Source organism: Talpa occidentalis, unplaced genomic scaffold (genome assembly GCF_014898055.3).
Source record: "Talpa occidentalis isolate TD23 unplaced genomic scaffold, MPIMG_talOcc4v2.1 talOcc4.11, whole genome shotgun sequence".
Lineage (NCBI taxonomy): Eukaryota > Metazoa > Chordata > Mammalia > Eulipotyphla > Talpidae > Talpa > Talpa occidentalis.
Window position 1 is genome coordinate 101,399,931 of NW_023601104.1, and position 22,989 is coordinate 101,422,919.

The window sequence follows — 22,989 nt, forward strand, 5'->3', positions numbered from 1 at the left end:
GCGCTTAGATGCTCCACTTTCGTTTCTTCACCGCTTTTTATTTATTTATTTTTAAAGATTAATTTATGCAGACAAGAGCTGGGGGGCAGGCCAGAGGTGTGGGGGGTGAGAGGACTCCCCGGAGACAGAGCGGGGAGCAGAACAGGGGCAGCCAGGACCGGGAGAGGCCGCCGCGCCCTGGGGGTCGCTCCCTGGCTGGGGATCGAACTCGAGTGCGGCGGACGGCTTCAGGCGCGGCGCCCAGTCCCCTGCCCCGGGGAGGCCCGTTACTGCGTTTCAGAGCTTGGTGCGCTTGGTCTTGCTTTACACACTCGCCCCTGCCATAACCAGCTCCTTTGGCTGCTCCTCCCGGGCCGGGGCAGCCCCTCCCACCGCAAGGTGGGCTGTGCCCCCAGCGCCTCTCCCCGGGTCTCCATACTGACGCGCCCCTGTGAGCCCCCATCACGGCCCTCAGCGTGAACGCCCAACAGAGCACCCCGTCCTAAATGACCCACATCTCCCCGTGCTCACCCGCACCCCGCTTCCTGCGGGGCTTCTCCTGTCTGTGCGCCCCGCCCAGAGCTCTGGCCCCGCTCTGGCCCCTCCCAAGGGCATCTCTCACTCCCAGCACAGGTGCCTGACCCCCAGGGGCACACATGTGGGGCGTGTACACCGCTTCCTCCCAGACCTGGGCTGTCTCATGACCACGCTGACCCCTGCTGGCCCCCAGGACAGGGACCATGAGGCCCGGTGAACGCCGTGGGAGGCCACCCCGTCTCCTGGCTGCCTTCTGCCACCTGCCAGGCGGTGCTGTGCCAGGTGCCCAGGGCACAGCCAATGCCTGTGGCCAGGTCTGCACAGAGTCTCGCCTCTGTCCCCTGCTAAGGCCTCCCATGGTGACCCTCGGTGGACAGAGCGGCTCACCAAAGGGGCCCTGGGACAGCAGCACAAGTCCCTTCTGGGTCCCCATGACCAGCCAGCACCTTCCAGGCCCAGGGCCTCAGGGCGGCTGGCTGGACTCTGCACCCCATTCCCGCCGGAGCAGGGGCCGCGGCCTCAGAAGCTCCTGCCCTGCTCAGCCGACACATGAGGCCTCGGGCACCTGTCTCCTGCCCGGGCCTGGTTGAGAAGAGGAGGGGCGGGGAGTCCAGTGTGGACTGAGGGGGCTCCCTCCCGTGGGGCTGTCCGCAGCCCTTGGCTTGGGCAGTGGGGCAGAGGGAGGGGGCAACCTCTCACCACAGGGGCCCCCGGCGCTGAGCTGTGGGGGTGGGGGCAGGGCCGGACTCTGGTCCTCACCAAAAGCCCAGGCTCTCTGACTCCTGCGGTCGGGCAGCTGCCTGACCGCGACCTGGAGCTGCGCCGGCCCCTCCGGGCACACGGGCGTCTGGAATGTCTCCTCGGCCAGGCGCCGGGCTCGAAACAGCTCTGCCCAAGGGTTCTGCGCGCCCCTGCTACCTGCAGCGGCCCCCCGGTGGGCAGGGCAGGCGGCTACTCCCAGGGCCTGGGGCCGGCGGCGGGGTCTGGGGTCAAGGCGGGGTGCGCTTTCGGAGCTGAGGGTGGGGCACTGGAGCTCAGCGCCAGGTGGGTAGGGGCTGCCTTCTCTGGGGAAACTGGGGGCTCCAGAATGTCAGGGACTCTTCAGGCTGGAACAGGCCGGTGACGTGGGGAAGAGAAGCTGTGAGGTCCCTGGGCGGTCACCCTGTGCTCTGGCACGGCCCGGACTCCCCCAGGGCCTGGCAGCGTCTCCCTGACCGAGAGGAGGGACGAGTCCGGTCCAGTCTGAACGCGCAGCTGCTGGTCCCAGCCACACCGCCGGGGAACTGTCCGGCGCTGCCCGGCACGGGCGGGTCGTCAGGGGCTTGAGAGATGAGGTGTTTGACCCGCAGCCGCTGTGTCAGCTCACCCCGCGGGCGGCGGGGGCCTGTTGGGGGCAGCCAGCGGTGTGCACCCCAGAGCCGCTGCCAGCGGGCCTGCCCCGGGGAGACACCAGCCGCCTTCCTCTGCCAGCCAGGACACGAATGCTTTCATTTGGTCATAAGCCTACTTTGTGCTGAAAACTCTCCCACGTCTTACTGACACCCTAAGGGAGAGAACAGACTAAACTCTGGAGCGCTGGAGTCACAGCACGAGCACAGCCAAGGGTCTGAGGGTGCACACGCCGCTCCCGCACGCAGGGTGGGCTGCCCGCCTCGCCTGCTCCCCAGGGCTGGACTCTCCCTGCCCACACCGGCTTCCATACTGGCTATGTTTCTTTTTCTTTCTTTTTTTTAAAGATTTATTTATTTATGCATACAAGAACTGGGGTGCAGGCCAGAGGTGTGGGGTGGGGGGTGAGAGGACTCACCAGAGACAGAGTGGGGAGCAGGACAGACAAAACACACTGCCGAGGGGAGCAGCGGGGAGACGGGAGAGGTCTGCCCCACCATGTGGGCAGCTCCCTGGCCGGGGATCGAACTCGTGCTGCAGAGGCTGTGGACAGCTTCATAGGTTGCGTCTTAACCCCCTGCGCCACCAGGGAGGCCCCCACACTGGCTATTTTTTTGTGAGACTCGGGCAGGCGTGTGGGAAAGAAACAGGCCGAGGACAAGCGGCTCACGCCTCTCCGTGAGCAGACCATGGGTCTGCAGGAGCCTGGCCACACGAGCAGGGCCTGGGACCCTGGCGCGTCCCAGACTCGAGCCTCTGCGTTCAGTGGCTTCTTGGGCGCCTCCCAGGGGTGAAACGGGTCCCTCTGGGGCAAAACCGAGGAGTAAGGAAACTTCCCTTCCACAGCTTTCCTCTGGGGTGAACCCCCCCTCCCTCTAGCTGACCTAGGCCGTCCCCCTTCACCTCTGTCCAGGCGGAGCTGCTAACTAGCCCTGATGCCGTGGCTGCCGAAGGGCTGTGCCCGGAACTTGCGCTCACCCCCACCTTGGCCTCCGCGCCCAGGGTGACCCAGTCCCTGCAGTGACCCGGTTCTCCCGCAGGACTGGCCTCCTCCTGTCTCCGGGCCTGTCTGCGCCAGGAGGCTGCCTCTGCTTCGCGACTCGCCTCTCCTGGAGGGCGAGCGGGCAGAGGCGGCCGCAGGGAGGCGCGGGGAGGAAACCGGTGCTGTCGCCACCTCAGGGACCCTGCACAGCCGGCCGGCCCCGTCGGAGGCACCTGCCCGAGCAGCAGGGCCGAGGCCCGGGACGCCCCGGTGACACCGGGCCCTCCAGCCGGGCCCTGGCGAGGGCACCTGCTCGCGAAGCTTTCCCCAGGGACCCTTCCTTCCTCCCAGAGGTCAGGTTCCCCCCAAGCTTCCTCAGCCGCCCACCCCCGAGAGCTGCCACCCTGAGACCGCCATCGGCTGGGACTGGGGAGCCCACCGTCCCTGCCCCTGGCCGAGTGGGACACGTGTTCCTCCCCACATCGCAGGTCCGTGAAGGTGGTCACATGCGGACAGAACCCACACCTCAGACCCGCATCCTTTCTCCACGGGGCGGTCAGGCGGACACTCTATTGCTCGGCAGCCAAACGCAGCTCTCAGCGGCAGAGTCGACGCGCCACAGAGCCAGGCAGCCACGCACAGGCCCAAGGCGGGCGGGCCGCGGCATCAGACACCCAGGTCCGTGGCGCACACGTCTCCACTTACTCATGAGAGGAAATTACCAAGTTAGCGCCACAGCTTTGCTTCCAAAGACCTGCGCATGCAGGATAACCTGAGGCCCTCGGAGAACCGGAGTAAAAATTCACAAAGGGAAACACATTAGAAAACGGGTTAAACGTCTCATCCTACCTCATTCCAAATATACCAAAGCGTCCTAGTAAAATAAAGCATTAACGTGCACTCAGCAGACATGCTCATTGCATTTATTTTCAGAACTACTTCGTTACAGGCCACCTGCCCTTTCCGGGGTGACGACCTGGAAGCCCGCTGACAGGAAGGTAAAGAAGCAGACATCCCCAGCCAGTTTTGCATGAACATGGACGACGCCGTTTAATGCAGACCCAAGGCCAGACATTTGCAGGGGGAGGTTTCGCCCCCGTTACATAGCCCCGTCCCGTGAGATCACACAGCTCGGTTCGCATGAGGCACCCGGGCCACATGCCGGGCAGCGGCCACGTTACACCGGGAGGCCCCAGCGTGGGGAGTGCGGACTTGGGGGCCACTGGTGAGAAGGAACCAGACCGGGTCAAGGAACCAGAACGGGGGGCGAGCGTCAGGCCCCCATGCTTGCTCGAGGCTGAAACGACCCATTTGGGAAAGTCAAGGCGACTGCGGGGAGCTGGGTGCCCCGGGCACCTGCGGCTCAGGCGCTGGGGGGTCAGCCTGGCAGGGAAAGCACATTAGGGCGCCTTTTGAGGAAGCGCTGCTGCCCGACCTCACCACGGAGTAAAAGATGAAGTGGGGGCCAGAGGCCACTTACTGGCATGGCCTCCCAGCGCCCCCCTACAGCCACGGCACCCCAGGGCGACCCTAAAGTGCTTTGGCCACAGCAAGCCCAGGGATGGGTATGGAGGGGCCCAGAGGTGCCAGGAGCTGCTGGGCACAGGGGAGGAGGCACGGGCGTCCCAAGACTGGGAGGGCCCTGTCCACTGATTCTAGAAATTTCTAGTAGGAAAAGCATTAATGATTGGGTAATACGGGGCAGAGCAGGAATTAACTTAGGGCCCCACATCCACCCTCTCGTAGGGCTTGGCTACCTATGGGGTTCTCGGCTGTTTAAGGCCCTCCGCCCCGCTCAGGCCCCTCCAGGCGCGTGTTCGCAGGAAGCGAGCCGCTTCCTGGAGCCGGGCGCAGGGGCAGCCTGGGTCGCAGCCCGGGTGGGCGCCCCAGCTCGACAGAGCGTGGGCACTCCGGCTCGCAGGCACGGGACTGGAGGCCGGCCCTGACAGCGCTCTGGGCTAGGGGCGGCCCTGCCGGGCACTCAGCTGGCAGGCTCAGCCCCAAGCTCTAGGGCCCGGTGGGAGGCAGCTGGCTCCCCCTGGCAGGCTCCCCAGGGCCGGACCGTGGCCCTGCCGCCCTCGCCCTGCTGCCCAGCACTGGCACTGGGCGCGCGTTCTCAGCCAGGTGCCTCACAGCCGGGAAGACAGAGCCCGGCCTGCTGCACACAGACTTTTTTTTCAGGGCCTTGGGCTAAGCTGGCAGGGTGACTGTCCTAGGGTGGGGAGAGGCGCCTCCTTTTACTTTTTCTAACGCTCCATTCACTTCCTTTAAATGTCCCCCTTGTACTGACTACGGAGAACTGAAAGCTCGGGTTCCACCACCAAGACAGCTGCAGGTAGCAGCTGCTGTGTGATCCCCTCTGCGGTGCGGTCTCAAAGGACTTTGCTCTTAATTTTCATAATTTTCTTATGCATGTCACATACAAGAATAAGACGCCCCCTCTAAATGCAGAGTTTGGGGAAAAACAGACACTGTTTTACCTTTTTTCCAAACAAAGATGTGTGAAGCGGCAGAAGGAAAAAGCATAAAAACACAAACCTTCCGCACAAACAACATCCACGCCCTCAGCCACCGGGCGGGGCCCAGCGGACTCGGGGCTGACCGCCCCCTGCAGGGCCCGGCCGAGCGCCCACAAGACTGACAAGGCCCTCCCAGGGCCGCTCCAGCGCCACATCAGTTTCTGTTTCCAGGTTCTGCAATAGCTGCATTTAATACTTGCCCAACCCACTTAAAAATCAGAAAAGCTGCCCTGATTCCATTTTCTGATTAAAAAACCCCAAACCAAAAACCACAGCACAACATACAGATAATGACCCAAGTGGAAAAGTTAAATGTGTTGTAATGATATTTGTTTTGCAACATGAAAAGCCGCGGAGATACTCAATATAATTTGCTTCAGTCATAAATACTGGCGTGGCCGGAGCGCGCGGCCGGGGGGGGCGTCAGTACTCCCACTCGTCAGACTTCATGTCGAGGTAGCTGAGGATGTTCTGTGCCAGCTTCACGGCCTGCTTGCGCGCGGCCTTGCTCTGCTCCTCGCCCTGCGGGTCCACGGCGTCCAGCGCCAGCAGCTGCTTGGTGAGCAGCTCCTCCAGCCGGATGTAGTTCTTGTCGGTCCGGCTGCCGTCGAAGGAGAGGACCTCCCCCTGGATCTCGGACAAGCTCCCCAGGACGGTCCAGACGGCTCTGTGGGACGGGTGCTCCTCACACGCCAGCAGCTTCCTCCTCTCCAGGGCCTCCTTCAGGTCGATGTAGGTGATGAGGGTCTGCACCTCGACCACCGCGCGCCGCCGTGCCTCGCGGATGCAGGGGTTCTTCTCCAGGCTCACCTCGTCCAGCTGTCCGATCAGGCCCTGCAGCTCAGTCTTGGCACTCAGATACAGCTCCGGAGGCTTCTGGGCTTCAAGAAGTTCGTTTTTGATCTCTCTCATCCTCTTGAGGACCTTCTCGATCTTCAAGATGGACTGGTTCTGCCCCAGGTCGAAGGCGGGGGTCGTGTCCGCCTCCTCCTCCAGATCCAGGTGCTTCAGCAGCTGGTTGATGTCCTCCACCACCTCCCTGCGGTAGTTGCGGATCTCCGTCCGCCCGCACACGTCCAGCGCGTCCAGGTCCGCGATCAGCCCCGAGAGCACGCAGGACAGGTGCCGGCAGGTCTCGTTGCTGCTCACGCCCATCAGGAGGGCGATCAGGGTGCCCCTGGCCTTGTTCACCTCGCACATCACCGAGTTGATCTTGGCCACAGAGGGGTGCGTGTCCTCGGACAGCGGCAGCGAGGGCTGCTTCTTGGTGCAGTCCTCGATGATCTCCTGCACGGCACAGATGCGGGTGAGGGTGCGGTAGCGGGCCTTCCGCAGGGACACCTTGCCCCCCGTCTTGACGTGCGTCAGCCGCAGGATGATGTCCTGGATGCCCTCCTCGAACTCGTCCGTCACGCAGCAGCCCCTGCTGAAAAAGGGCACGATCTTCTGCTCCACCAGGGCCTGGGCCTCCTGGAAGATGGTCTGTATCTCCAGCCGGCAGGGGTGGCTCGCGTTCTGTTCCAGCTCTTTGAGGAGACGCTCCGTCTCCTGGGCCGCCCTCTTCCTCGCCTGCTGGATGTCGCCTTTCCCTTCAGTGTCCACGGAGTCGATCTCAAAAAGCTGTTTGGTGAGAGTCCTCTCCAGTCTCTTGTAATTCTTGTCGTCCGAGAGCCCGCTGAAGCCGGTCACCTGCTGCTCTATGCTTTTCACCTCCTTCTGGATTTCCTGCAGCCTCCTGAGGGAAGGGTGTTGGTTTCCCATATCCATGCTGTGTTGGGTTCCGTTTCACAAGCACTAGGAGGAGACAGGAAGAAGCGGTCACGCCACATGGTCTCTGCAGGCAGGCTGCCCTGGGGGCGCAGGAGTCACTCTCAGCGCCACCAAGCTAGCGCAGCCCCTGCGGCCTGAGTTCCACCCGGCCAGGGAGCTACCCACAGGGCGCAGCAGCCCTCTCCTGTCTCCCCGCTGCTCCCCTCAGCAGTGGGTTTCAGTGGATCCGCCTGTTGTGCTCCCCACTCTGTCTCTGATGAGTCCTCTCACCCTGTACCTCTGGCCTGTACCCCAGTTCTTGTGTGCGTAAATAAATCTAAAAAAACAAACAAACCCAAAACCCTGAAGTCTCTGCAGGATGGGAAGGGAGCACTCACTCTAAGACTCTCACTTTCAAAGCCACCCCAAGGGAAAGGGCCGCCCCCGGGGAAGGTGCGGAGTATGGGCTGGAGCCCTGGCCCTGAACTTCAAGTTTCTGGAATTCGAAGGGTGTATCTGAGCAGCTTATCCTAGGTGTGGCCGCAGTGCACTATCGGCTCCTGAAGATCGCACCCTGGAAGCTGCAGGGCCCTGTCGGAGAGTGAAGGGTGGCTGCTGCACTCCCAGAGGTGACGGCCAAACAGCTCTGCTAGTTTCCAGAGAAAATAACTCTAAGCAAAAGAAATAGAGCCACTGAAACAGACCCCGTGGTTTCCAGCACCCCCAGAGTCTCCGAGTCTCCATTCCCTCCCAACGCCAACAACGCACCCTGCTTCTCACCCCCCATACACTTCCGCCCCCCACTCCCTGCACAGCTACAGAACCCTACAGGAAGGGAGAGCGACCAGGATTCTGCACAGGGGACTTTCTGGGGTACAGAGCTCCTTTGGGGTCTCCTCATGCTCCCCCCCACCAGGTGACACCCTGCAAAGCCCGACAAGTGCAAAAATTCATGCTCTAGCCTCCTGGGGAGAGTCCAGAAGGGGCTTCAAGGCTGCTTTTCCGGGTCTCCAGAGGGGGGCAGCTAATCCGGGAACCCTGTTCCCCCAGGGTGTGGGAGCCCGGACCCCCCCCTGGCGGGGGCGGGGCAGGACAGGTTCCCTCTCCCCTCAGGGCGGGGCCCTTTACCCAAAGCGGTCTGAGCTGGCTGGGTCTTGGCTGCCCGTCGTGAGGTGGCCAGGTGGAAGATGAGCCCTTTACGGGGTGCGGCGCCGGAGCTCGGCCCCAAGCAGCATCTCTCTCACCCCTCCCGGCGAGGTCTGGACGGGGCGGCCGGAGAAGGGGCCGGCGGGGGCGGCGGCAGCTACTGGCCGCGGCGGCCGCTCCGGGCGTGTCGCCCGGGCCCACGACGCGCCGCCCTCCTGACCTCACAATGGGCCGCGGGGGGAGGGGGCCGCCCGCGCCCGCCCGCGCCGCCCCCGCCCCGCCCCGCCCCGCCCCGCCCCGCGCCCCGCCCCGCGCCCACCCGCGCCGCCCCGGCCCCGCCCCGCGCCGTCCGCGCCCCGCCCCGCGCCCACCCGCGCCGCCCCGCCCCGCGCCCACCTGCGCCGCCCCCGCCCCGTGCCCACCTGCGCCGCCCGCGCCCCGCGCCCACCTGCGCCCACCTGCGCCGCCCCCGCCCCGCCCCGCGCCCACCCGCGCCGCCCCCGCCCCGTGCCCACCTGCGCCCACCCGCGCCCACCCGCCCCCACCTGCGCCGCCCGCGCCCCGCCCCGCGCCGCGCCCACCCGCGCCCACCCGCGCCCACCCGCGCCCACCTGCGCCCCCGCCCGCCCCGCTCCGCCGCGCCCCCGCCCCGCGCTCACCTGCGCCTCCCGCGCCGCCGCCATCGCGCTCCCCAGCGCCGCGCCGGCCCCGCCCGTCCCGCCCCGCGCGTCCGCGGCCGATCGGCCCTCGCCCTGGGACAGACGCCGGCCGCCGCGCTCCGGCCCCCCGCGCCGCCTCGCCGCGCGCGCGGCCGCCCCGCCGCCCCGCCGGGCAAGCGCACGGTCGGCCGCGCCCCCCGCCCCCGGCCGTAAAGCAGCCCGGGCGTCGCGACGGGCCGTGCGCCGCGGAGGCGCGAGCGCCATCATGGCGGCCTGGCGGGCCCGGGCCTGGTGCCGGCTGCCGCCTGGCGGCCGCGCGCTCTGCCTCCGCGCCGGCCCGGCGGCCCCCGAGCGCGCCGCGGGGCGCGGGCAGGCGGCGCCCAGCCCGGTAAGCGCGCGGCCGGGGGGCGCGGCCGGGGGGCGCGGGCGGGGGCGCGTCGGGCCCCCGGGCGTGGCCTCAGGGGCCCGCGTGCTTTCCTCTCGGGGCGCGCCCCGCGCGGGGTGGCCTCGCCCCGGCCGGAGCGCCGCAGACGGCGGGGGGGCCCTGGCGCGGGGCCCGGCGGGCGGTTGACGACCGCGCTCCGGGGGGCGCAGCGCAGCCTGCTGTGCCTGGAGCCCGGGCCGCGGCCGCGCGGCAGGGGACGGGCTTGGCCAGCGGGGCCTCGTCGGATCCCAACGGTCCGTGTGCCGCGGGCCGAGAAGGGGCTGCTTCGGCCCAGGACAGCGGAGCGGGTGAGAGCCTCGCCCTCTCCTCCCGGCCCCTGCGCTATCGCCGTTCCGCTCTCCTGCAAATTGGACTTTGAAGCTTGATCTAGTTTTCAGCATAGACAGGGGGGCCTCCCCGGTGGCGCAGGGGGTCAAGACGCAACCTATGAAGCTGTCAGCAGCCTCTGCAGCACGAGTTCCATCCCCGGCCAGGGAGCTACCCACAGGGTGCAGCAGACCTCTCCTGCCTCCCCGCTGCTCCCCTCAACAGTGTACTTCGTCCATCTGCCTGTTCTGCTCCCCACTCTGTCTCTGGTGACTCCTCTCACCCCCCCCCCCCCCCCGCATCTCTGGCCTGCACCCCAGCTCTGGTATGCATAAATAAATACATCTTTACAGTGTGGACAAGGAGTTACCAGGGCAAGGAATGGTGGCCCAGAGCCTGCCTCCGCCTCAGCTTCCTCCAACAGTGGCACAGCTCTGACTTCCATTTCTAGAGGCAAGAAGCCCACCCAGCACCCATCTGCGAGTGGGGGGCTGCCCTACCAGTGTCTGAAGACGCTGTGGGCAGACAGACCAGGAATCACCCCAAACCCCACCTGGCCCATCTGGTGCTGGGGTGGGCGACATGTGGGGGCCCAGCCTTCTCTGAGGCCTGCAGCCCTTGGTGAGACAAGTCTTACCGTGGGTCTGGTCCTCGGACGAGACCTTCCTGAGCAGGTGCCAGCGCCGCACACTTGTCGGCTCCGCTACCTGCGGCGTCCCCGTGATGGTGTGGAGAAGTGGAGCAGCCGGCCTGTGAGTCAGACCTTGCCGGTCCCGCATTCTGGCTTGTGTTGTTTTCAGGCGTGCTCCCTGCTCCATGAGCCAGTGGGTGGCGCGTGAAAGAACACTTCTCACCTCAGGGGAGCTTGTGTTTCCTGTGTGCTTGGGCCCCTGCTGGTGTAATTAAATTGCTGCAGTACAGAGAGATTGTTGTCTTGCAGGCTTTGATTTTAAATACTAGGTCTTCTTAAAAGCAGCGCATAAGCCTTTTTTTTTTTTTTTTAAAGATTTATTTATTTATTTATACATGCACTGAGTATAGTCAGAAGCGCGGGAGGGTGAGAGAATTCACCAGAGCCAGAGCGGAGAGCAGAGCAGGCAGAAGGACCGAAGGACACTGCTGAGGGGAGCAGCGGGCGGCAGGAGAGGTCTGCGCGCCATGTGGGACCCTCCTCCCGTGGCCGGGGAGCAGCCGGGAATCAAACCAGCGCTGCAGAGGCTGCGGGCAGCTTCGCAACCCAGCGCTCAACCGCTGCGCCACCAGGGAGGCCCTCATAAGCCTTTTATTCTCCGTGTCTAAGTGTGTCTCCTGTGCTGTTTTGCCCCCCCCCCGCACCTGAGTTGAGGAAACCTGGTCTCTGATCTCCAGATACATGCTTTATTTATTTATTTTTTAATATTATGCAATCAAGAGCTGGAGTGCAGGCCACAGGTATGAGGTGTGAGAGGTTTCACCAGAGACAGAGCGGGGAGCAGAACAGGCAGATCCACTGAAACACACTGCTGAGGGGAGCAGCGGGGAGTCAGGAGAGGTCTGCTGCGCCCTGTGGGTAGCGCCCTGGCTGGGGATCGAACTCGTGCTGCAGAGGCTGCAGATAGCTTCATAGTGCGGTGCTCAACCCCTGCACCACTAGAGAGGCCCCCAGATACGGGCTTTTTTTTAGTCATTTTTAAATTTTTTTTTATTTTTTCTGATATTTTAAAAAAGATTTATTTGTTTGTTTATTATACAAGCACTGAGTACAGTCAGAAGCGCGGGAGGGTGAGAGAATTCACCAGAGCAGGGAGCAGAACAGGCAGACAGACAGAGGACACTGCTGAGGGGAGCAGCGGGCGGCAGGAGAGGTCTGCGCGCCATGTGGGTAGCTCCCTGGTCGGGGTTTAAACGCGTGCTACAGTGGCTGCAGACAGCTTCCTAGGCTGTGTCTTAACCCCTTGCGCCACCGGGGAGGCCCTAGTTTGTATATTTAAAAGCTAAGGACTTAAAAAAAAAAAACAAACTCTACCAACATCGTACCTAAAATCATCATCACCCGGCAAATGTGCCATCAGTGTTCGGACTTCTGTGCTTGCCCGAGAAGTGTCGTGTCCTCTCCTGCGGTTTGCCTGCACTGTGTCCGGGCGAGGGCGGCATCTTACAGTTGTGGGGCGTCCTGTTGACGCTGTCGCCGGGGCCGCTTGCTCGCGCCCCAGCGCTCCGCCACACTGGCCTGCCTGCGTCTGGAGCCCGGACCACGGTCAGATGTCACCTTTCTTTTCCCCGAGATGGCTTCATTCATTGCTGCTCCAGAAGCCACGGCTTTCTGCCGTTCAACCAACCTTGCGTTCGCGGTGGAAGCGCGGTGTGGTCCTGACGCTCTGGGCCTTTGCTAGATTGCTGCAGAAGGCATGGCTTGTTTGCACGCTTCTGTCCAGCACAGGAGGCTGGGGGTGCCACCTTCCTGGAGTGACACTCTCCCTTCCCATCTCAGAAGATTCGGGACTGCTGTGGCCAAATGAGCTCTGGGAGCCTGAAGGCTCCAGGAGCTGGTCAGGCATAGGGGAGGCATCCAGCCCCCAAAGACTCCGAGCACCTTCGATGCTGCTGTGAGCGTCGTGTTTACCCTGTGTGGCCCCCATCCGCATACTCAGACCCTCTCGTGAGCTTTAGTCTGAGCTGAAGCGGTGACCTAAGTCTAGTTCCATAGCACAGGCACCTCCTGGGAGCACCAGTCATCACCACCGGTGGCCGCTTCCCCCGAACTGGAGACCAGCTCTGGCTTCCAGCAGGAGGGCCCAGGTCAGCTGCGTGTCAGGAGCGCCCGAGCCGGCCTGCAGAGCTGAAGTTGGGGGGTGCCCAGCTTGGCAGTTCACAGCTAAAGAGGAACAGGAAGGCTGCCTCCCTCCAGGACATTGGAATGAAAACTCAGTTCAGCTTCTGACAAGCAGAACCGGCAGCAGTCCGCTGGCGCCGGGCAGGGTGGGGGTGCTGCCAGGCCTGGAGCATCCAGCAGGCCCTGTGCCACCCCTGGTCCCGCGACACGGTGCCTGATGGCTGTGCTGTGAGAACCGTCTACTAGAGCAATCCTTCACACCTCAAAGGGATGCTTGCTTTAGGAGAGGGCTGTTTCCTCTCCGTGCCTCTTCTCCGCCTCCTTTTGCAATGGCAGTTCTGGGGTGAATGGACAAAATAAAATAGGGGAGAGCAGAGTAAGCACAGGATCTCCCCAATTAAAACGGAAAACTTGGGAAATGACAGGGTGGGTTGAGAAATTCCTCGTAGTTTACGTAAGTGGGACCGAGGTGGCCTTGGGCTGAGTCTCGGGCACCTGCCCCACCTGCCAAGCTGGGGCCAGCCTGATTGCTGGGGGGCTCCTTCACCGCCTCCCAGTGGGACCTGTTGGGAGTTGTGAACAGGCAGCAGAGCTGCCCACGGCCCTCAGGTCGGAGCCCGGCCACCAGCGGGCCCCTCTGTGCGACGCCCCGCTGCTCTCTTAGAACAGCTAGGGTCACGGCTGCGCGGGCTTTCGGGGAGAAGTCCAGAAATACTGGCTGAAAAATCGAGTATTTTAAAGGACTTTCCCCCAAGAAATAGCAGACGATATTGTGTACGGTTTTAGGAGCGGGAGAAAGCGTCTGAGTCCTATCACGTTCAGAAAGGAGGTCTTCGGTCACTCATGTCAGTTCAGAGTTTCTCAGCTCTGGGGGTGCGGGGGGCCTGGGGCAGTGGATGTCCCAGCATGCAGGGCCACTGCCCTCACCTGGCTCCTGGCCCTCCCCTCACCGTTGCCTCGGCAACTCCTAGACCTTGGAGCCGGCTTGCACCTGCAGGAGGAAGGAAGGGGAGCCAGAAGGTGGGGGGTGACGCCGGCCGTGACACAGCTGGCCCCGCTGGGGGGTCTGCTGGGATAGGCCGCGGTGGAGCCCAGCTGCCCGCACCCACCCTGCTGGTGCCCACATACCCGAGTACATGCCCCAGAGCACTCCGGTGGCTGCTTCCCTTGAGGCTGTACCTCAGGACGGGTCAAGAAGTAGCCGTTGGGCCCTTCAGGCACCGGGAGGTAAAGGCCTTCGCTGATGACAGGCTCGGCGCTCCTGAACGTCCAGAGGCCGGTCACCGGTAATGGCCGCCTCTGGTCACGGCCGCTGGCCGTCTCTCCCCCAAATGGGCCGGTCCCCTCAGCTTCTTGGCGAGGAGGTGGGTTCTGCGCAGACGCACAGCGCAGGTCAGCAGGCGCTGCCGGCCGGGAGGACACAGCTCCCGCGCCCCTGTTGCCAGGGGAGGACGGACAGTGGCCGGCAGCGCGGTGGCTCCAGGACTCGGCGGCTCGTTTCCCGCTGCGCCTTGGCTTCCTTCTGCGGCCTCCCGATGGTCGCCCGCTGAGCGCAGGGACGCGAGTGGCCAGTCTGCGGGGGCAGGAGGGCTGAGGCTCCCCGCGGCGCTGAGCCCCTGCAGGCCTCCTGCTCGCGAGGCGCGGCCGCCGGGGGACAGGGCCTTGCTCCGGGTTCTCGGAGCGGGGCCTTGGCGCGCTCGGGCGGCGCCGCGGGTCTGGGCTGCCGTCCCGCTCCTCTGCTTGAGCCGGGGCGGCCACGCTGCTGAGCGCTCAGCGCGGTGGTGCTGCAGCCGCCGCCTCTCGAGTCTGGAGCACCAGCCTCCGGCCTCCACGGCACTGCTGATCCGATCCCTCCCCCTGGAATGGCCTACGAGGGGCGTCTGGAGCCTGACCTCCCCGGGGCCGGCCCTTCTCCCTGGGCCTGGAGACCCCGGAGGGCTGCGTCTCCCTGGCTGGCTCCTGCCCTCTGGGCCTGCTTCCTTGGGGCTGATGGGGAGCGTCCTGCTGAGGGTGGAAGTCACGCCTGGTACAGCTGCCGAAGCGAGGGGCGCTCTCCCCGTGCACCTGGCCACTTGCATCTTTTGACAGAAAAATGGAAAGTCGGTGTCTGGGTCCCTCAGCTGGGCCTGTCACTGTCACGCGAGGTTTATTGAGCCAGTTTCTGCGCAGCGCCCGTCACGGCTGACACCCGGCCACCCGCTGGAGTTTCCACCAGAGCCGTCCTCTGTGGTCTGCCTCCTCCCCAGGCTGTGTTTGCCTCTCCCAGAAGGGCTAGCGTCTCAGGGCCCTGGCCTCAGCCTGCCTGAGCCCCACGGCGCACCCAGCCCTCCAGCCCGCGGAAGGACGTGCGGCCTCCGCTCCGACCCACGCAGCCTGTGGTGGGATGTGCTGACTCGGATCGGATTTGCACCTGCGGGCTTGGTGGCCACTGACCCAAGGGCACCAGTAGCCCCGCCCGCCCACCGCCCAAGCACAGGCCTCAACCCAGAGAGTCCCTGGCCTTACCATGGGGACGCCGCCGAGGGACTTGGTAGGTTGAGACTGTCGCCTTATAGTCCTAGAGGCTTGCTTGTTGTGTATCAACCGTGTGAATTTTACTGCAGGCCTCAAGATTTTGCCCGCCGAGGAAGTCTCGCCATGACTGGATAGGACCCCCAGATCAAGATTCCAACCTCCGGCCCATTCACTTTTACATCCCTGAAAATGAATCGCCCTTGGAGCGGAAGCTCAGGGCACTGAGGCAGGAAACACAGGAGTGGAACCAGCAGTTCTGGGCAAACCAGAATCTGGCTTTTAGTAAGGTGAGTCCAGCTGAGGGGACGGACATAGGTGGCCACTGGGGCACCTACATCACCAGCCTCTGGGGAGCCCTGCTGTACGGGCACCAGTCCCCCCACGTGCACATGTGGCTTCACCCCAGTAGGCCTGTCTGTGGGACTTGGTGACCGTTTATGCAGTCACAGCCGTGAGACCGCAGGGAAGTTGGGGAGCTGGGAGCCAGGGTCTGAGCCTGGCATCACCAGTGCGTGTGTGTCAGAAAAGACGACTTGTGATGCGGGTGCTCAGTGCCTGAGTGCCACCCCCCACAGGTGCTGGGGGGCAGCCTCTACCCCCAGGGAAGCCCAGACTCAGCGTGCATCATCTGTGCTAAGACTAAGCCAGGAGCACCTCATTCTGAGAATATTTTTTTTTATTTTTATTTATTTTTTATTTCTTTTAAAGAACATAAGTTTTTTTTTTGTTTTTTTGTTTTTTTGTTTTTTTATAGAGGCATGCTTTTATTTATTTATTTGTTTGTTTGTTTTGTTTATACATGCACTGGGTACAGTCAGAAGCACGGGAGGGTGGGAGAATTCACCAGAGCCAGAGCGGGGAGCAGAGCAGGCAGAAGGACCGAGGTACACTGCTGAGGGGAGCAGCGGGCGGCAGGAGAGGTCTGCGCGCCATGTGGGACCCTCCTCTGGTGGCCGGGGAGCAGCTGGGGATCGAACCGGCGCTGCAGAGGCCGCGGGCAGCTTCGCAACCCAGCGCTCAACCGCTGCGCCACCGGGGAGGCCCTTTGTTTTTTTTTTTTAAAGATTTATTTATACAAGCACTGGGTACAGTCAGAAGCGCGGGAGGGTGAGAGAATTCACCAGAGCCAGAGCGGGGAGCAGAGCAGGCAGACTGATGAAGCACACTGCTGAGGGGAGCAGCGGGCGGCAGGAGAGGTCTGCGCGCCATGTGGGACCCTCCTCTGGTGGCCAGGGAGCAGCTGGGGATCGAACCGGCACCGCAGAGGCTGCGGGCAGCTTCGCAACCCAGCGCTCAACAGCTGCGTCACTGGGGAGGCCCGAATTTTTTGTTTTAAAGATTGATTTATTTATGCTACAAGAGCTGGGGTGCAGGCCAGAGGTGCGGGGATGAGAGGACTCATCAGAGACAGAGTAGACGCAGAACAGGCGGATCCACTGAAACCCACTGCTGAGGGGAGCCACGGGGAGACAGGAGAGGTCTGCTGCGCCCTGTGGGCCAGCTCCCTGGCTGGACATTGAACTCTTGCCTCGAGGTGGCTGCCGATTGCTTCATAGTGCTGAAATTTAACCCCTTGCGCCACTAGGGAGGCCCTGGAGCAGTGGGAGACAGGAGAGGTCTGCTGCGCCCTGTAGGTAGCTCCCTGGCCGGGGATTGAGCTCGTGCTGCCGTGGCTGCAGACAGCCGAATAGAGCTGAGACTCAATCCCTTGCGCCACCAGGGAGGCCCCCCATTCTGAGCGTTATAAACAAACAGTGTCTCTGAAGTTTATAGACATCTTGTCTTCGACTCCGGCTTCCAGCACGGCCCTCAAGTTCATGGCCAAAGGCAGGCTCTGTGCTAGAAGGGCGGCCCCCCGGAACACCCGCTGGGGAGACGGGGCCGCCGAGAGTTCTCACCCTCGTCTTCTTTTAGGAAAGAGAAGAGTTTATTCACTCGAGACTGAAAGCCAAAGGCCTGGGCCTGAGAACCGAATCAGGTTAGTTCCTGGGCTTTCCCCGCTGATGTTTCGTTTGAGTGACGACGTGGAGGGCAGAGTGATGTGGAATGAAGGAGAGAAAGAGCAGGGCCCCCCGGGCCTCCTCCCCCTCTCCCGGCACCCTGTGCCCGCCCCTGACCTTGGGCCATCCAGAGTGGTGGTGTGGCCTGAGGCCCCTGTCGGTGGTCCCCGCTTCTGCGGTCTCCCTCCCTTTTCCTGACCTCCTGGCCTCAGTTCCGGGTGGTGCCAGCCCGTGCATGCCAGGCCCATGGTGCACCCTGGGAGCTCCCCTCGCTCCTTCTCCAGGTGCGCCTGGGAGGACCCCTCAGCTCTTCCCCTCCCTCTGCCCGCCACGTTGCTCCTGTTCAGTCTCCGTCATGGTCCTGCCTGTACCCATTCCTAGTTGGTGCACGGCCTCAGTCTTTGAATTGGGGGGCGGGTGGCAAATTATTGGGGACCCCACAGTAAGTGGCTTGGCCTTTGCAGGCCATGTGAGGTCAGCTGCTTTGTGACACCCCACGGCAACCCCGGGTCGCGCCGACCCTGGCAGACCTCATTTGCAGGAACTGGTGGCCTGTGGGAGGCCTAATCTGGGCCAGGGACGTAACCCTAACCCTCCCCCTGTACTGCTTGAGGCCCCCGTGAGTGGGGGGGGGGCACAGGGGGAATCCGCAGATGGCCCTGTCTGGTTCCAGGTCCTGCCACGGCCATCCTGCCGGTCACCTTCCCGGCATGGCGGCCCAGTGAAGAAAGGGTGTCATTCTGGTCTCTGCCCATGAGAAACCTGCGGCTGATTGCGCGGCCAAGGTGGCCCACAGTGAGGGGAGGGCCTGGAGCCTGGGCATGTGCTTTGCCACCAGTGCTCCTAGTGGGGGAGGCTATTTCGAGTCTCCTCTCAATGGCACAGCTGCAGGTCGTGGCAGTGCCAGGTATTGGGAGGCTGGTTTTTTTTTTTTTTATTAAAGATTTATTTATCTATGCATAGAGGAACTGGGGTGTAAGCCAAAGGTGCGGGTGGTGAGAGGATTCACCAGAGAAGTGGGGAGCAGAACAGGCAGATCTACTGAAATCCACTGCTGAGGGGAGCAGCGGGCGAGACAGGAGAGGTCTGTGGCGCCATGTGGGCAGCTCCCTGGCCAGCCAGGGATCGAACTCGTGCTGCAGAGGCTGGCAGTAGCTTGTTAGCGTTGTCTTTAATCCCTGCACCACCAGGGAGGCCTGGGAGGCTCGTCTTAAGCAGATTTCTTAATTGGATAAAAGACAGGGAGGATGCATCAGAGAGGAGCTTGGAGGAACCCACGCTGGCAGCTGGTTAAGGGCTTTTCAGGCTGCGACATGGGGGCATGGGGTGTTGCCTGCTGAGCCAGGAGCTCCTGTGCAGGGTGAGGCCTGGGTCTGGGTGAAGGTCAGGAGGCTGGTTTAATGGGTTATGGTGGAGAAGCGGTGACTTGGTGCAGAGAACACTCCTTGTAAGATGCATATGTCCCCAGAAGATGAGTTTATTAGAAGCCAGCCATTGTGGATGAAAAAGGCAAGCGCTCGCCCGGTGGAAGGGAGGCGGTGGAGTGAAACTTCTGGAGCCTGGGGCAGCGCCGTCTCGCCTGGACAGTAGGGGCAGGTCAGAACAGGAAAGCGCGGTCCTGGGTCTCTAGGGCTCTTGCCCGCCCTTCTGGAAGGGACAGTGTGCCCAGGAGGGGCAGCCATGGGGCGGGCCAGGCTGGAGCGGGGCCCAGGGGCGCGAGGGCACCCAGCACTCCTGGCTCCTCTGGCTTCAGCACCTCCTGCCCTGTTTACGCTGCGAGGCCAGTGGGGCGGCGCGGGCGTAGGCGGGTGGGGTGTGCCGGATGCAGCTGCTGGCCGGAAACGGGTGGAGACCCACAGGCCACGGCTTGAGGATGTCGGAGGCGGGGCCGCCTGTGTGGACGCTGTCCACTGGGTGGTGGGCGCCCAGGCTTGGTGCTCTCCCCCGGCTCCGTGCAGACACCCTCTGGGTCCCTGTCAAGCCCGGACCCTGTGCTGCTTCTGTCTGGACCAACCCCCTGGGGGGCAGCGTGGTGAGAGCTCCGCTGGGCGCCCTCGCGCACGGCTGCTGGAGCGAGGGGCCGGAGCACGGGGCCTGGGCTGGCAGCTCTCGCTTTCCTCGCCCGCTTCCTCCCGGGACAGACCCCGCCCGCACTGTCCCCTCGCGGCCGTGCGGTCCAGGCCCTGTCAGTGTGTGTGAGGGCGCATAGCCCCGCGCCTGGCTCCAGAAACACTCACATGGCCGCAGTTGCCCAGCTGTCCCCCCAGCCGCTGTTCCCGCGGGCGCCTGTCTGTCCTGAATACCCCCAGGTGCCGCCTGAGCCACCCCCGTCGGCTCCAGGGTGTTTCCAAGGCCCTTCCTGTCCTCACGGTTCGTACTTCGAAAATTCTTTTTTATGGCTGAATAATGGCGTGTGGGCACACCCCGTGCTGTATCTGTCCACCCGCTGGCCGGAGGCCGATGCCCCTTCCAGGTGCCTCCTGCCCCCGGGCCCTCGGAGCCGAGCGCCTGCAGACAGCAGCGCCTGTGGACCGTTCCGGCTCTGTCCCGCAGCGGGGCCCCGCCGGTCCGCACTTGCTGCTGGCGGTGGGGCGCAGACCCTGGCGGCGTGGGCGGTGGCGGAGGCCCCGGTCCTGACGAGCGCCCCCACCCTCGCTGCCCCGCGCCGCTTCCTTGGAGAAGCCTGTTCGAGTCCTTCGCCTGTTTATTTCAAGGGGCTGGTTCCTCATTGCGCCTGCGCTGGTTCAGCCGGCACGGGGGTCTCCGCGTTCCTCTCCCGGTGGCTGAGCCTTTAGCCGTGCAGCCCGCAGCAGGGTGGAGTCGGGGTGCATCTCGCCCCCGCGGCTGCCTGCCCCGGGGTGGGGGGATACGGCACCTGCTGGGTGCTCAGGGCTGGCACGCCTGGGTGCTTTTGCTCACGGTGTGAGGGACTCGCTTCCCCATCGTGGCTGGTGCCAGAGACTCGGGGCGCGGGAGCCACTTATGTCCGGCGTCCCTCTGGCCTGGCCCCGGCTGGCCTGCTCACGCGGGGTCCTTCCCCTGCGGCGTTAACGTCTCAGCCAGGATTCATTTTCAGGTCAGAAAGCGACGCTGAGTGCAGAAGAAATGGCAGACTTCTACAAGCAGTTTCTCAGTAAGAATTTTCAGAAGCACGCGTGTTATAACAGGTGAGCGGCGTCCCTGCGGGCGGGGCCTCCTTCTCACCCGCCATCAGCCGCCGCGTTTCTGTCCAGGTCGCCGGAGACTTGCTTGCATCTTCAATCAAGTCGCGAGCCTGGCCCTGTGCAACCCGCCTCTTCACCCCTGCAAGGGGCCCCGGGAGATGGGGCATCCCGTGGTCTGAGAGCAGGGTTGGGAGCCCACGGGGTCTCGCGCAAAGGGCTGCTGGGACGGCTCCCAGGGGCTGGGGAGGAGCGTTTCAGCCGCTCAGGGACGGCGACCAAGGGGTCTGAGGAATCAATTCTCCGTGAGGTGGGCAGGGCCAGGTGCCCTGCTGGGAGCCGACGCCTCCTCCTGCATACTGGTGACAAAGAGGAGGAAGCCTCAAGCACACACCCCTCCTGCTCTCAGGGCCCGAATAGGGGTCTTTCCCTGAGGAGGATGGACAGCTGAGGCGCCCCGGGGCTGGGCCGTACTGTTTCCCCGGGACATTTGGGCAGCAGTCACCTGTGGCAGCTAAAGCGCCAGGCGGGACGCTGGTGATGGGCAGGGCTGGCTGGCGCCCGGACCCCCACTTCTACACTCCGTGTGAGATCTGTGAGGTGCAAGGGAGGTACCCCCGGAGGTGGTTGCACCAGATTCTCACACACACTCGGGTCTGGCAGCCTTCACTCCCCACAGCTTCCAGGCCCAGGGACAGGGCAGCAGAGGGCCCCTCCAAGGCCAGGGCTAAGATAGAGCCTTTGATACAGTTCCCAGATGCTGGACACGCCACCGGGTAAGGGATCCAGCTTCAACAATGAGAATTAAAAAGAAAAAAAGGAAGGGGAGCTGTCATAGGTTAGAAGAGCCTCCCCCTCCCCACCCATGGAGGTCTTATTCGGCCCCTCATGCGGACAAACCACTGCAAAAGCTTTGGAGGGACAGGGGACGCCGGGCAGCTAGGGGACACTGGGAGGCCAGGGGATCGGGGTGGCCAGGGGACGCCGGGAGGTCAGGGGACGTGGGACAGCCACACCAGGAGGTGGGGGGATACTGGGAGGTCAGGTGACACTGGGCAGCCAGGGGACACAGGGAGGTTGGGATACCGGGAGGCCAGGGGACACCGGGAGGTCAGGGGATGTGGAACAGCCACACCAGGAGGCCAGAGGATTCTGGGAGACCAGGTGACATGGGGTGGCCAGGGGATGCCAGGAGGTCAGGATACCGGGAGGCCAGGGGATGCAGGGTGGCGACCGCCTCTCTGTCCTCTTGCTGGGCTGCCCAGCCTCTGCTCAGAGGCAGTGGGCATCTCTGGGGAGATGAGGGTGGGCGGGTTGGGATGGGCTATGAAGCTGCCTGAGCAGCATGGCTCAGGCAGGGGCGGTGAGACACCAAGAGCTGGGAGGGCCGGCACACGAGCTCCTGACCAGCCCGAACAGCCGTAGGACCTGCTGGATGTTGGACTCTCAGGACCTCGGATTGCCGAGTAGACACGTGGGCAGGGGGGCACCCCACAGAGGAGAGGGCGCGACGTGGCCACACCCCCTCACTCAGCATTGTCCCTCTGAGGATGCAGCGGCTGTGGGGGCCAGAGCCTTTCAAGAGTGCTTTTCTTTTTTTTTTAAAGCTTTATTTTATTGGGCCTCCCCAGTGGTGCAGGCGGTTGAGTGCCGCAATGTGAAGCTGTCTGCAACCTCTGCAGCGCCGGCTTGATCCCTGGCCGGCCAGGGAGATACCCACATGGCGCACAGACCTCTCCTGTCTCGCCCGCTGCTCCCCTCAGCAGTGTATTTCGTCAGTCTGCCTGTTCTGCTTCCCACTCTGTCTCTGGGAAATCCTCTCACCCTCCCATGCCTCTGGCCTGTACCCCAGTTCTTGTATGTATGAATGAATAAATCTTTTAAAAAAAAGACCTATTTTATCTTTAAAAAAGTCTTTAAAAAAAAGATTTATTTATGCATACAAGAACCGGGGTGCAGGCCAGAGGTGTGGGTGTGAGAGGACTCCCCAGAGACAGAGTGGGGAGCAGAACAAGCGGATCCACTGAAACCCACTGCTGAGGGGAGCAGCAGGGAGATGGGAGAGGTCTGCTGAGCCCTGTGGGGTGACTCCCTAGCCGGGGGTTGCACTCCGGCCACAACAGCTCCGATAGCTTCATTGTGCTGAGACTGACCCCTGCGCCACAGGGAGGCCCTCAAGGGCTCTTTTGAGGGCCAGAGGAAGCCGGTGTGGCAGGGCAGAGGGCAGGCGGGTGGGAGGCCTTTGGAGGCTGCTGGCCCTGAGGGCACCGGGTGGGGCAGGGAGAGGAAGCAGAGACACGGGTGGGGCGCAGGAGGGGCCCATCGACTCGGACCCACTTGTCCCTCCCGTTCCTCTGCAGAGACTGGTACAAGCGCAACTTTGCCATCACCTTCTTCATGGGAAAAGTGGCCCTGGAGAGGATTTGGAATAGGCTGGGCTGGAGACAGAAGAAGGGCGGCGACTAGGAGCCGCGCGGCCCCCACCGGGTCCGGAAGGCCGCTGGCCACAGCACGGGTGCAGCCGAGCCCGGGGCTGCTTTCTGCTTGGTGACTTGCCCCTTTGGAGCAGCTTGCCGTGAGATGTGAATAAAGTGCCCCTTGGCCAACGCCACCTTGCTGACAGGAGTGATATGGACGCCGCCTGGGTGGGCCGCCGGGCGCTCGCCTCCCGCTCAGGAGAGCCTCGGTCTCCGGCGTCACCCCCGTGACACGCTCCTGGATCGCCCCCTTCCTGAGTCAGCAGAGTTAGGGGGCTGTGGGCCGGAAGCTGAGGCTTCTCATCCGCGCCTGG

At 63.5% G+C, this 22,989-nt stretch overlaps 2 protein-coding genes across 4 annotated transcripts; one reads left to right on the plus strand and one right to left on the minus strand.

Annotated features, from left to right (window-relative positions):
• Positions 1–4,923: 4,923 nt before the first annotated feature.
• Positions 4,924–9,000, minus strand: BAG5 (BAG cochaperone 5). Of its 3 annotated transcripts, none has more exons than XM_037504073.2 (2): positions 8,961–9,000; positions 4,924–7,200 (listed from the first exon to the last, which is right to left on the minus strand). In XM_037504073.2, the coding sequence occupies exon 2, from the start codon at positions 7,171–7,173 to the stop codon at positions 5,830–5,832; it is 1,344 nt and encodes a 447-aa protein (XP_037359970.1). In that variant the 5' UTR covers positions 7,174–7,200; positions 8,961–9,000; the 3' UTR covers positions 4,924–5,829. The 3 variants fall into 3 exon arrangements, with proteins under 3 accessions (XP_037359970.1, XP_037359971.1, XP_037359969.1); XM_037504074.2 differs by lacking the exon at positions 8,961–9,000 and adding an exon at positions 7,729–7,816; XM_037504072.2 differs by lacking the exon at positions 8,961–9,000 and adding an exon at positions 8,284–8,467 and having other exon boundaries at positions 4,925–7,200.
• Positions 9,001–9,225: 225 nt separating this feature from the next.
• LOC119238148 (cytochrome c oxidase assembly factor 8) lies at positions 9,226–22,851 on the plus strand. Its single transcript, XM_037501862.2, has 5 exons — positions 9,226–9,348; positions 15,127–15,324; positions 16,952–17,015; positions 20,114–20,204; positions 22,559–22,851. The coding sequence occupies exons 1-5, from the start codon at positions 9,226–9,228 to the stop codon at positions 22,662–22,664; spliced, it is 582 nt and encodes a 193-aa protein (XP_037357759.1). The 3' UTR covers positions 22,665–22,851.
• Positions 22,852–22,989: the final 138 nt, after the last annotated feature.

What these genes read in the sequence shown, in the direction of transcription:
- BAG5 (XM_037504073.2), bottom strand. Translation starts at nt 7,173, where the DNA reads ATGGATATGGGAAACCAACACCCTTCCCTCAGGAGGCTGCAGGAAATC.
- LOC119238148 (XM_037501862.2), top strand. Translation starts at nt 9,226, where the DNA reads ATGGCGGCCTGGCGGGCCCGGGCCTGGTGCCGGCTGCCGCCTGGCGGC. An exon ending in GGCAGGCGGCGCCCAGCCCG is followed by an intron (nt 9,349 to 15,126) that starts GTAAGCGCGCGG and finishes ATTTTACTGCAG; the next exon opens with GCCTCAAGATTTTGCCCGCC. An exon ending in AGAATCTGGCTTTTAGTAAG is followed by an intron (nt 15,325 to 16,951) that starts GTGAGTCCAGCT and finishes GTCTTCTTTTAG; the next exon opens with GAAAGAGAAGAGTTTATTCA.